Below are 11,749 nucleotides of genomic sequence, written 5' to 3' on the forward strand. Positions count from 1 at the left end.
TAATGTTGTAAAAATTACGAATTATGTGTATAAATGTTATTTAAAAAAAATTGCCTTTTGTGTAAAAAATAATCACGTGTTACCACGTGATTATTTTTACGTAATAATATCCCATTATTATAAATTATAATAATAAAAACAATTATTAATAAAAATTAATTATATTAATAAAACTTATTATTAATTTCGTATAATTAAATTAAATAAAAAATAAAAACTATTATTTTATTTTATTTTATATAAAAAAATAAAAATTTAATATAACCGAAAAAAAATTAAAAATAATAAAAACAATAAAATAAATAAATTAAAACTTTTTAACCACGTTAAATTTTTAATAATATTAATAAATACGTTTATAAAACTTTAATTTATTTAAATATTTTACGTTAACATATATTATATGTTAATAATTATAAATAATTAATATTTAAAATTACCGGTTAATTAAATATTAAATAATTTTTAACTTTAATTAATTTTAATTATTTTAACGTTTTTTATTAAATAATTAAAAAACAATAAATAATTATAATTATATTTATTTATAACGTTATATTAAAAAAAGATTTAAAAAATTATATTAAAATAATTAACTTTATTAAAATTTAATTTAATTTATATTTTAATATTAAATAACTGTTATTTAAATTAATTTATATAAAAATAATAAATAACTTTTAAAACTTAATAAAAAATGTTTTAATTAAAGCCGTTTTATTACATAATAATAAATAAATAAATTATTTAATTAAAATACTTATATATAATATAATTAATTATATCGTTAATATTAATAAAATTTTAAAAAAATAATAATTAATTATTAATAAAAAAAAACTATTAAAAATTATTTAATATAATTATATTTAAACCGTTTATAATTATATTTAAATTTATTATAATTTTTTTAAATTAAAAATTAATTTAATAAATTTTTTTTAAATTAATTATAAACTTTTTATTAATAAAAATATACCATATAACATTAAAATTATATTAAATTTAATTTAACATTATAATTAATAAAACATTAAACATATTTTATATTAATAATTAAAAAATAAAATAAAAAATATAATCGTTAATAATATTAATTATTACTTTTATAAATATAATATAAAAAATCAAATTTTATATATTATATTTTCGCGTTAATTGTTATAAATATATTAAAAAAATATTTAACATATATATTTTTTTATTATTACCCGGCCCATTAACATTAATTAACAATAATAATAAATTTTTATAAATAAAATAATTTTAATAATAATTTATATATAAATTATAAAACTTTTATTATTTTATATTTAATATATTTTTAACATTATTAAAAACATTTATAATATAAACATTAAAATTATTATATTATTATTAAACCTTAATTTAATAATTAATTTTATTATTAAAATTTAAATATTTATTAATATAAAAAGTTTAATTATATTAAATATTTTTAAACTAATATTTTAATTAATTTTAAACCGTAATATATTTTTAATTATTTAATTAAAAATTAACTATATTATTTTATAAATTATAAATTATTTTAATAAAAATATTTTTATTTTAAAATTTTTTATAATTAATAAAAACTAAAATTTCTTTATAATAATTTGTAAAATAAATATCATAATATTATTTAAAATTTTATTAAAACGGCCGTTCGCAAGCTTGCGGGCCGTTTTTACGTGCGCGCAAACGCGCACGTGATATTTTTCCGAAAGCGCGTTTGCGTTCCGCGCGCGCGCGTAATTACCGCGTATTTTTTACGTAATTACTTTATTATTTACTTATTAATTACCTTATTAATTACCTTATTAATTAAAAAAGTTTAAACGTAATATTTTTTCGGAAAAATTATATATAATATATACATTAACATATATTTTATATAAAACATTATTAATAATTTTTATTTTATTAATAAAATTTTTTAAAAAAAATATAATATAAATTTAATTTAATAATAATTTTTATATTAATTTTTATTTAATTTATATTTTAAATTATATATAAAAATATAATTTTAAATTTAAGGTTAAAATATTAATTTATAATTTTAATTATATTAAATAAATTATTTAAATAATATCATTTAAAATAATATATTAAATTAATTATAATATTTAATAAATAAAAAATTTATTTTTAAAATTTATTTATTAATAATTATAAAACGCTAAATATTTTTAAAATTTAATTAATAATTTACTTAAAACGTAATATAAAAATTTATTTATAATAAATATTTAAATAATTTATATATTAATTTTTACTTTAAAATATTATATTTATTAAATATTTTATTTATAAACTTTACTATAAATAATAAAAATAAAAACCGATTATTAAAATAAAATATAACTTTAATGGTTAATATAATAAAAACTGAAATAAATATTTTAATTTTAAAATAATATTTAATAATATAAATTTTTACAATATATACGTTAATATATAACATTATATCCGTATTAATATTTTATTTAATTATAATAATAACATTATATAAATTTAATTTTAAATTATTTCGTTTTATTATAAAATTATTATAATTAAAATTTAATAATTTATTAATTTTAATTAATAATATTAATAAATAAAAATAATAAAAATAATAAATAATACTTATATTAAAATAATTTAATACCTTTATTTAAAATACGTTAAAAAATCGTAATAAATATTTAAAATCTTTAAAATTTTAATAATTAAACCGTTTTTTTGTTTAAAATTTAAATTATTAACGCCGTATTTTTTTTTAATAATTAAAAATAATAATTTAAATTATATATATAAATTTATATAAATTATATAACCTTTTATAAATACGTAATAATATATGGCTTTTTACCGATTAAAAAATTAAACAAATTATTTATAAATATTTAATTTAACGTTAAATTTATAATTATAATATATTTAAATTAAGTTTAAATAAAGTTTTTTTTAACTTTTTAACATTAACATATTATAAACAATAATTTATAAATTTTACTTATTATTTTATAATAATATATAAATATATAAATTATTTGAATTTTACCATTTAAATTAATATCAAAAATTATTAATTTTAAATTTAATTAAAATTTTAACTTTAAAAAACTTTATAAATTAAATATAAAAATAATAAATAACAATATATAAATATAATTATAAATTACTTTTAATTATAATAATTTTAAAGATTTTATTAACATTTTACCATTTTAAATATTTTAATAAAAATTAATAAAAACTATTTTATTATATATTAATAATATTAAAAATAAAAAATAATATTAAATATTTAAATATATTAATTTATAAATTTAACTCCGTCCGTTAGTTTATTTAATAAAATCAAATATTTAATATGTTAACAATATATTAAATTATTAAATTAAATAACGTTTACATTTTTAAAATATTTTTATTAAAAATAACCCATATATTATTAATATTAATAAAATTTATTAAATTTATTTAATTAATATAAAATATATTTTAACTATTAATTTAATAACGTTATAATATATTAAAAACTATATAATAAAAATAAAAATAAAAAATAAATTTATTATTATATTATTAAAAGATATATTTAATATAATTTACAAATTTAATATTATAAAATTAAAAAATTATAAATTTACTTATATTATATAAATAAAAAATAAAAAATAAAAAAAATAAAAATAAATTAAATATTAAATAACTTAAATAAAATATTAAATTTATTAATTAAATTTTATATAATATTAAATTATAATTATAAAATAATTAAATTAAAAATAATAAAAATATTACATTTATTTATAAAAATAATAAAATTATTATTTAAAATATTATTATTAATATTTTTATTATTATTATTTAATTAATATAATAATAATTATAATAATACATTATTATTTTTTAACAATTAAAAAAAATTAACTTTTATTTATTAAAATATTTTAATAATTAAAATAATTTTTTTGTAAAAAACGAAATTATTATATAATATATTTTTAATAAATACGCAAATTTTAAAAAATTTACCGTTATAATTAAAAATTAATTAATTATAATATAATAATATTAAATTTTTTAAATAATTTTAATAATTATTAATATAATAAGTTAATATTTTAAAAAAATAATAAATATAATTTTTATAATAATATTATAAACTTTAAATTTAATAAATTTTAATAAAATAATAAAATTAAAATATAACCATTTTTTTTTATATTAATATTGGAAAAAACTCGGATATAATATTAAAATCGAAATTATTTTTAATTAAAAAAAATATACATTATCCGGTATTAAATTTATATTATAAAACCTATAATTATAACATATGTTATTTTTAAACCGTATATTAAATTACCGTTTTTTACAATAAATATAAAATTTTCGGATATTTTAAATTAAATTATTATAAAAAACCTTAAATAAAGTTAAATTTACATTATTAATAATTAATAATTTAAATATATTTAACGTTAATTATATTAATAATAATGGTAATAATAATAAAAGGTTATTAATGCCGAAATTTTCCCGTAAACCAGTTTAAATAATATATAAAAAAAGTAAAAAAAAAAAAAAAAACGTATTAACATTTTAACGTTAATTTTAATGGGTATGTTACGTGGTTATATGTATTTAACGCATTTTTTAAATGTTATTAAAGTTTTAATTGTTAAAATTTTAACGTTAATAAATTAACGGTCATATGTTAATTATATTTATAAACCGTTTATATTAATAAATTATTATTAATTTAATTTATAAATTAATTAAAATTAAATTTATTAATAATAAAAATTAATGTATTTAAATTTATTAATATATTATATAAATAATGACAATTTAATTTATATGATTAAATTTTATAAATTTAAATTTAATTTATAATAAATTTTAATAATATTAAATATATTATTATAAACCGAAAAGAAAAAGTTGTTAACAAAGTTAATTATACCGTTTTAAAATTTATACGTTATTATTACTTTTATTATTAAATATTTTAAAAGGATTTTATTAAAATAAAAGTAAAGTTTATAATATTGTTTTTTAAATAATAAAATAATAAATTTATAATGTTAAAAAAAGTTAAAAAAAATATAAAAAAAAAGTAATTAAATAATTAAAGGAAAAAAAACGTTTTATTTATAAATAATTTTAAAAAATAAAATAAGTAAATAAATTATACTTATAAAAAAAAAAATAATTTGGAAAATATGTATTTAATAATAACTTTTTTTAAAGTTGTATAAAGTTATAACAAGTTTTTTACAGTTTAAAAATAAAGTTAATAATATTGTAAAATTAATATGTATAAAAAAATTGTATGGTGTTAATAAAAAAAGTTGTAAAAAAAATAAAAAAATTAAATTTTAAATAAAAAAATGGTATAATACAGTGACTCGAAAAAATAAACGTTAAATGGCTTTTTTACACCAAAAAATACCATGTTTATTTATTTATATTTATTAAAAATATATATAAACATTTTATATTAAAATGGAATAAATTAAACTAATGTAAAACGGATTTAATGGCGTTTTTACTTTTATTTGAAAAAATCTTTTAAATTAATTAAAAAATGTTAAAGTAAGGTATTTTCAAAAAGTGTCGATTTTGTATGGGAAAACCGTTTGATATATATGTTTTAATAAAATATTTAAAATAAAATTAAGTTAAAATTCGAGGATTTAATTTAAAACTATGGAAATTTTATATTTATAACTGTTATAAATTAAAACAATTATGGTAATATTTTAAATTTAATTACTTATAAACGTAATTAATTATATTTATTTTAACCATTTTATTTTTAAAATTATTTATTAACTTATTTTTTATATTTTATGGGCTTTTTAAATAATAAAACTTAAAGAAAATATGGATAAATTATATTATTAGTTTAAGTATTTTATCATATAAAAAGTGAATTTTTACTTATATAATATAAATAGTTATTTAATTTACAAATCGTTATACACCATGTTACATTACCATTTAACGTTTATTTTTTCGATTTATTATATATATAAAAAGTTTTATTTAAAAAATTACGTTAAAGCTTTTTTTTATTAAAATAAATTTTATTAAACTTTATTAAACTTTGTTTATAATTAATTAATTAATTAAATTAAATTTATATATATAAGTTAAAATTAAAAAAAATTACGTAATTTACTGTTATATAAAATCGTATTAATATATTAAAATAATATAAATTTAAAGTTATATTTAATATAATTGGTTTATTTATTAAAACGTAATTTTAAAGTTTTTAACGGGATGCGTACGTTTTATTTAATTAATTAAATTTTTATAATTAACTTTTTTTTTTAATTTTAAAGTTTTTTAATATATTTGTTTAAAATTTAATATATTATTTAATTAATTAATTATTATAACCTTTTATTATAAACTTATATTTTTATATATAAAAAATGTTTATTAATTATACGTTTTATTTTATTAATTTTAATATTAATTTAAATATATTTATTTTTTATTAATATTATTATTAATGTTATTTATTAATTTAATTAATTATATTAATCGGTTAATTTAAATATATACCATTTAATTAATTAAAAATTTATTTTATTTATTTTATTATTAATTAATTTATATTTATTAAATTTAAACCTTTTTTTTTTGGTTTAAATTTAAAAGTAAAAACTTTCCTCCAAAAAAATGTTATGTAAGCAAGTAAGGAAAGTTTTCTTAATTAACTAGGTTTAATTCCATAATAGAGTCACAAGCTCAAGGGGGGATAAGTTGTAAACTGATACGTATATTGGATTCAAGCCCCACTCCTTCAGCTCAAATGTACTCGCAAGCGAGGACGCGAAGATGGGGTATTTTCAAGAAGCGCGAGACCCGATTCCAATCGGCTGAACTCTCATGCGACATCAGCCGGGCTTCTATAACATCTAGCTGATGTTCTATAGCCTCTTCCATAATACGGATGAAATTATCGCAGCTGCTGTCAATTTCGGCCTTGTCTTCAAAGGCTGTCTCCCACTTGTTTCCAAGTACTTCCACAAAGCGACGATCGCTACCATAGAAGATTATGGGATCCCGTTCCGTAGTCTCTTCCTTGGTTGGCACATAGTGTCTTCGCTTGATCCTGTAGTCGATTAACCAGACATATGACAAGCCCTTTGCATTGAATAAGGGTTGGATGATTGACTCGACAATTGACAACCGATGTCTCATTCCCAAATCAGCTTTCTCTACCGTAATTCCCCATGCTGGATCATACTCCAAGGCGATATTTTGTAGGCCATGGAAACCCCATCGTGTAGATCCAAGAGCGACGCCATCCGGTTTGCTGATATCTTCACAATTAAAGTAATCAAGTATTTCTGGTTGGAGGCAAAAGAGATCTCGGTATGGTACAACGGTGAAGTAGCGATCAGTTGAGTCGTCACCCCGAAAATAGCCCGTTGCCGGCATTAGATGCTCGCCCTTTACCTGGACTGGGTTCCCAGTATGAGACCGCAGACGTCTATCCCGGACTGCATCCCATTTTTTGCTATCGAAAACGCGTTCGATGAGAAGTCGAGACTCTTTACAGGCGTTCCAAAGGCCCCCATCAATAAGGTACGTTGAAAAATTGTGGTATGTCCATGAACTAGCCACCTCTTGTCCAGAAGTGACAATCAAGCCGGTGTCAATAGATCTGGGCTTACATTTCGGGGCCGCCAGATGAAACTTGAAGCAACTGGCAGCTACTACGACGGCCTTGTCAACGTCGTCTCCGCTTCCGTCATAAATGCTGAATATGTGTGCACCCCGTCGAGCAGGGCCACCAGGCCTAATTGCAAGCTTCCAAATCTTATCCCTCAGCTCCGGTGGGAGACGGCCAAATGAGTGGAAAGTTTCAGGCATTGTGGACGCCGTGAGATGGCTGGTGACTAAATGGCTGATGTCCTTGCTAAAGATAGGATGTAAATAGGGACTTTCGTTCAAGGAGACTATTTAGAATATAGTTTAATAGTATGCTTGTGTGTGGCATCAGAGTATCATGATGAAGGGTGAAATGTTGTTGTAGATACTATGATAGTGTTGGAACTGAGTGTGGGAGTGTGGGAGTGTGGGAGAGTGTTAAAACACAGCAAATACTGCATCTTAAATACACTTCATACAGCAGCGTGCCTTCCTTGGCCGCACTCTCTATCATATGAGAGATAGAAGCTACGTCACAGGAAGGTGTGAAAGACGCCATAGTGTACCTAGGTACCTATACTTCAAATTGGATGTTGTACTAAACAGGTACTTTCACTTTCAGATGAGCGGCCAGGGACCTTACTGGGGTCAATGTGGCTGGTTTCAACATCTACATTCAAAGAAGGTCCCGTCAGCCGTCGAACGCTATGGTAACGAGATCAAGCGCGTGCTGGCTGTTCTGGAGGGCATATGGGCCGCTAAGCCTGCCAATGCCCAATGGCTTGTAGGTGAAAAAATGACATTCGCGGATATGGCCTGGGTGCCCTGGAATTTCCGACTCCAAGAGGTGCTAATCCAGCCTTGGGATGAGGTCTGGGAAGGCACCCCTCATGTCCGTGCCTAGCATGAACGTATGGCCGAATTGCCCCTCGTGGAAGAGATGCATGGAAATTCGTGCTCGTCTGATGGAAGAGCAGGACTTGCAGTGGAATGGTGTTCCCAAAAGGTATCGAGACTTTTACTGACTATGAGTCTAAGATCGCCGCTGGTCAGGATAGTACAGCGAAGTAGTGATCCGTCTATCATACTTGTCCAAGTAGCGCAATAGTACTACGGGAAGGCGGTAGCAAACGAAAATATTATTTCGACTTGCAGTATTCTTTAGCATCTCTTCCTTTCGACCTCCTTGTTGACCTAACTAATATTCCTACTATGTTGAACTAGGTACCTAGGTATGTATCTATCTTATATGCGCGGACAAGATTGATACCATGCGCTCTAGACAAGCAGTTGATTTTCGAAGACTGTACTGTAATATAGTACGAACATACCTTCTAAAACTCCGTATCTGGAATATATAATTCCCCTACGAACCCCAAAATTGTTGGCGTCCGATATTGACATGGTAGCTTTGGTTCCGCTGGCACAGTCTACGCAATGATTGCTTTAGCTGCCTTCTGCACATCGCGGTTCTTACACTCTCTGTGGTGTTATTCACGTGGAGTGCTCCCAGGTCCCGATATAATTTTATGTGTATATCGGCATTGTGACTTTTCTTGATTTCGTGTGAGCCTCTTAGAACTAGCAAGGTCCTAGCCGATGGCAAGTTCCAGTAAATTAGATCTCAAACGAATTTGATAAAGCGTTCACCCAACGTCCCTAGTATTCTTTCATATCCGCTGTTAAGTCCGAGTGTTTTCCAAGATTCTCCATCCCTAGACTTAGAAGCTTTATTCATAGCATCCAATTTAGCTGGTGTAGGGTTAGGTTTGCAATCGAACTCTTCAATGAGACACCGAGCCTCATTCACCATCATCCCATGGATAAAACAATCTCCAATTAGTTCAAAGTATTCTGGCTTCTCCATGGCACCCAGGTTTTTTTTATGACATTGTCCGCTGTTCTCGCGAAGCGAGGGTGGCTGCCAAGGACGAATAACCACGCCTAGGCTATACCCTACCAAGATGCTCACTGCATCATGAAGCCGTGTATCTCGTGGCACTAGACAGAAATACCCATAGTTCGTCATCGCAAATCGAAAATTGACGGAAACCCCTGAAGCCTCCATGGAACACCCAAGAATAGGCATGCTATCACGGCCGCGGGATGGATCCCGTATCCACGCCATCCAGGCGTCCCAATTGTTCCGGATGTATTCAGAATCTACAATCTCCTGCTGGTCGTCGAAGCAGAGTATTAAGGTGAGTTTGTAGGCCTCCACGAGATTATCGTTATTTAGGTACGTCTGCGCCTCTAAGTTCGCAATATAATCTAGATCTTTTTGTAAGATATCCTGCATACCTTGGACATCGAAAGGGTCGTCAAGGCAATCAGCTATATATATGATCTCATCATATAGTAAGGCCTTGACATTGGCATAGCTTTGAATCAAGGCGTTTCGAGGGTCCTTGAAATTCTTTAGCTCGTCAGGTAAATCTAGTCGTCTTCGGTGGCGTTTGGGAAGACTCTGTACGCTTCCGGCACCTCTTGGGGGATCATGTGCCCAGTTATATTTCGGACCTCCAGCCATCCAACTCGGATGTTCCGCCATCGCCTTACTGCCCCAGCTTTCATCTGCTCTGAGATCGAAAGCCCATGACGGCATTATGCCCCCACCTGGTTTCTGTCGAGATCGGCCAGCATTTCTCAAAAATCCAAGGAGGCCATGCTGTAGAAATTTGCGAGATACGTCAATATATAGTAGTTGCCAAGGTACTCCATAGTCTACTCGGAACCACGTGCTGGCATCTTGGGCAATGTGTTGCAACGCGTAGAGTTTATCGCGTGGGTCTGTAGAACCCAAGCGGCTCGTATAACTCAGGCAGGTCACCAGAGACCAAGCTAATTTATTTATTCCCTCGGTTATATCCTGCAACAGTCGTTTTCTTCGACGCTGGATATACTGCACAGCCGTTATATTGTTAAGTGTTCGGTCAAGATCATCAAGTATATAGTCAGGATAAAGAGTTATGTTACTCGGCAAGATCATCCATGCTAATGAAAAAATATTGTCCCAGTCGACTTCTTGGTTCCCACAAACGACTCTGGTCTGGGCGCATAAAGAAGCTTCTTGCTGAACCCAAACACGATTAAACCATGGGCGATTGACGAATTTAACTAAAGCAATCCCGAGGTTTTGGTGCTGGAGTGATTCTGCCTCCTCCCCCGCTTCGAAGAAATAGGACTTTTTCGGCAATGCCGGGCCCAACGTATATATTTCCCCATTTTCGCTAAGTAATTTTGCCGTGTCAAGTGTGGCGGCATAGGCCATGGCCAGAGAGCTATACTCGTCTGATTTGCCGAGCCAAACTACAACCTTATGTGCCCGCCGATATATATCATCCATAAAGGAAACTTGAAAACTCCGTTCCTCGATGTTAGATTGATCGATGCAGATGGCATCGATCCAGATGATCCTAGGCTTCTCTCGTAATCTCAAGTCATGTAGCATATCAAATGCATTTCTCTGTATTGTTATCGTGAAATCGTTGCAATGCAGGGAACATGGGCTTTCAGGTGAGCCCCACGTGTAGCTCGTGGCTTCATATGTTCCAGAGGCCTCCTCGATGGTCGTAGGGATGAGTTCGGCGCAGAGCGGATCGCGAGGCTCACCAGGGTAAAGGCGGAGCAACCGAATGGGCTTTCTACCGTGGAGTGGATGATACACCAAGGACGCAACTTTGGCATTCCAGGTCTCCATTACGGCCTTGCACGCAGCTTGCTTAGGTTTATCTCAGGTGACTTTAAACCTGATCTTACCATGGTTATATGGGTATGTTTAACGAGTGGGCCAGGTATTGCGGCCCGTGCTGTATTTATTACAATATAATGCGATTTTATATAATGTTAAACAGTTAATACGTATAATTAAATGATAAATGAAGTAATTATTAATGTTATTATTAATGATTTAATTAATTAATTTAAAATTGTAAAAACGCGTGAAATGTAAGTAATTATAAAAAAATTAAAAATTAAAAATTATTTAATAAAATTAATTAATTTAATATATTTTTTTAAATGTAACCGTAAAATTAATTTAATTTAAATAACTTTATTTTTTAAATTATTAATA

General features: G+C 24.5%; 3 protein-coding genes across 3 annotated transcripts; 1 reads left to right on the plus strand and 2 right to left on the minus strand.

The window, feature by feature from the left end:
* Positions 1–6,698: 6,698 nt before the first annotated feature.
* Positions 6,699–7,980, minus strand: F4817DRAFT_352899 (uncharacterized protein). Its single transcript, XM_049305282.1, has 2 exons — positions 7,714–7,980; positions 6,699–7,626 (listed from the first exon to the last, which is right to left on the minus strand). Exons 1-2 carry the CDS (start codon positions 7,894–7,896, stop codon positions 6,826–6,828), a joined length of 984 nt encoding a protein of 327 aa, XP_049154196.1. The 5' UTR covers positions 7,897–7,980; the 3' UTR covers positions 6,699–6,825.
* A 543-nt stretch (positions 7,981–8,523) lies between these two features.
* On the plus strand, positions 8,524–8,739 carry F4817DRAFT_352900 (uncharacterized protein). Its single transcript, XM_049305283.1, has one exon. It carries the CDS (start codon positions 8,541–8,543, stop codon positions 8,697–8,699), a length of 159 nt encoding a protein of 52 aa, XP_049154197.1. The 5' UTR covers positions 8,524–8,540; the 3' UTR covers positions 8,700–8,739.
* A 103-nt stretch (positions 8,740–8,842) lies between these two features.
* Positions 8,843–11,444, minus strand: F4817DRAFT_352901 (heterokaryon incompatibility protein-domain-containing protein). The gene has a single exon (XM_049305284.1). The coding sequence runs from the start codon at positions 11,372–11,374 to the stop codon at positions 9,299–9,301; it is 2,076 nt and encodes a 691-aa protein (XP_049154198.1). The 5' UTR covers positions 11,375–11,444; the 3' UTR covers positions 8,843–9,298.
* Between the last annotated feature and the right edge of the window lie 305 nt (positions 11,445–11,749).

The sequence above is a fragment of the Daldinia loculata genome (assembly GCF_022478755.1).
Source record: "Daldinia loculata strain CBS 113971 unplaced genomic scaffold F4817scaffold_88, whole genome shotgun sequence".
In the NCBI taxonomy this organism is placed as follows: Eukaryota; Fungi; Ascomycota; class Sordariomycetes; order Xylariales; family Hypoxylaceae; genus Daldinia; species Daldinia loculata.

Bases quoted from the DNA above. Each gene is read 5' to 3' on its own strand.
- F4817DRAFT_352899 (XM_049305282.1), bottom strand. From the start codon at position 7,896: ATGCCTGAAACTTTCCACTCATTTGGCCGTCTCCCACCGGAGCTGAGG. The intron at 7,627-7,713 runs CTGGCGGCCCCG...TCATGGACATAC, and splicing joins CCAGTTGCTTCAAGTTTCAT to CACAATTTTTCAACGTACCT.
- F4817DRAFT_352900 (XM_049305283.1), top strand. From the start codon at position 8,541: ATGAGGTCTGGGAAGGCACCCCTCATGTCCGTGCCTAGCATGAACGTA.
- F4817DRAFT_352901 (XM_049305284.1), bottom strand. From the start codon at position 11,374: ATGGAGACCTGGAATGCCAAAGTTGCGTCCTTGGTGTATCATCCACTC.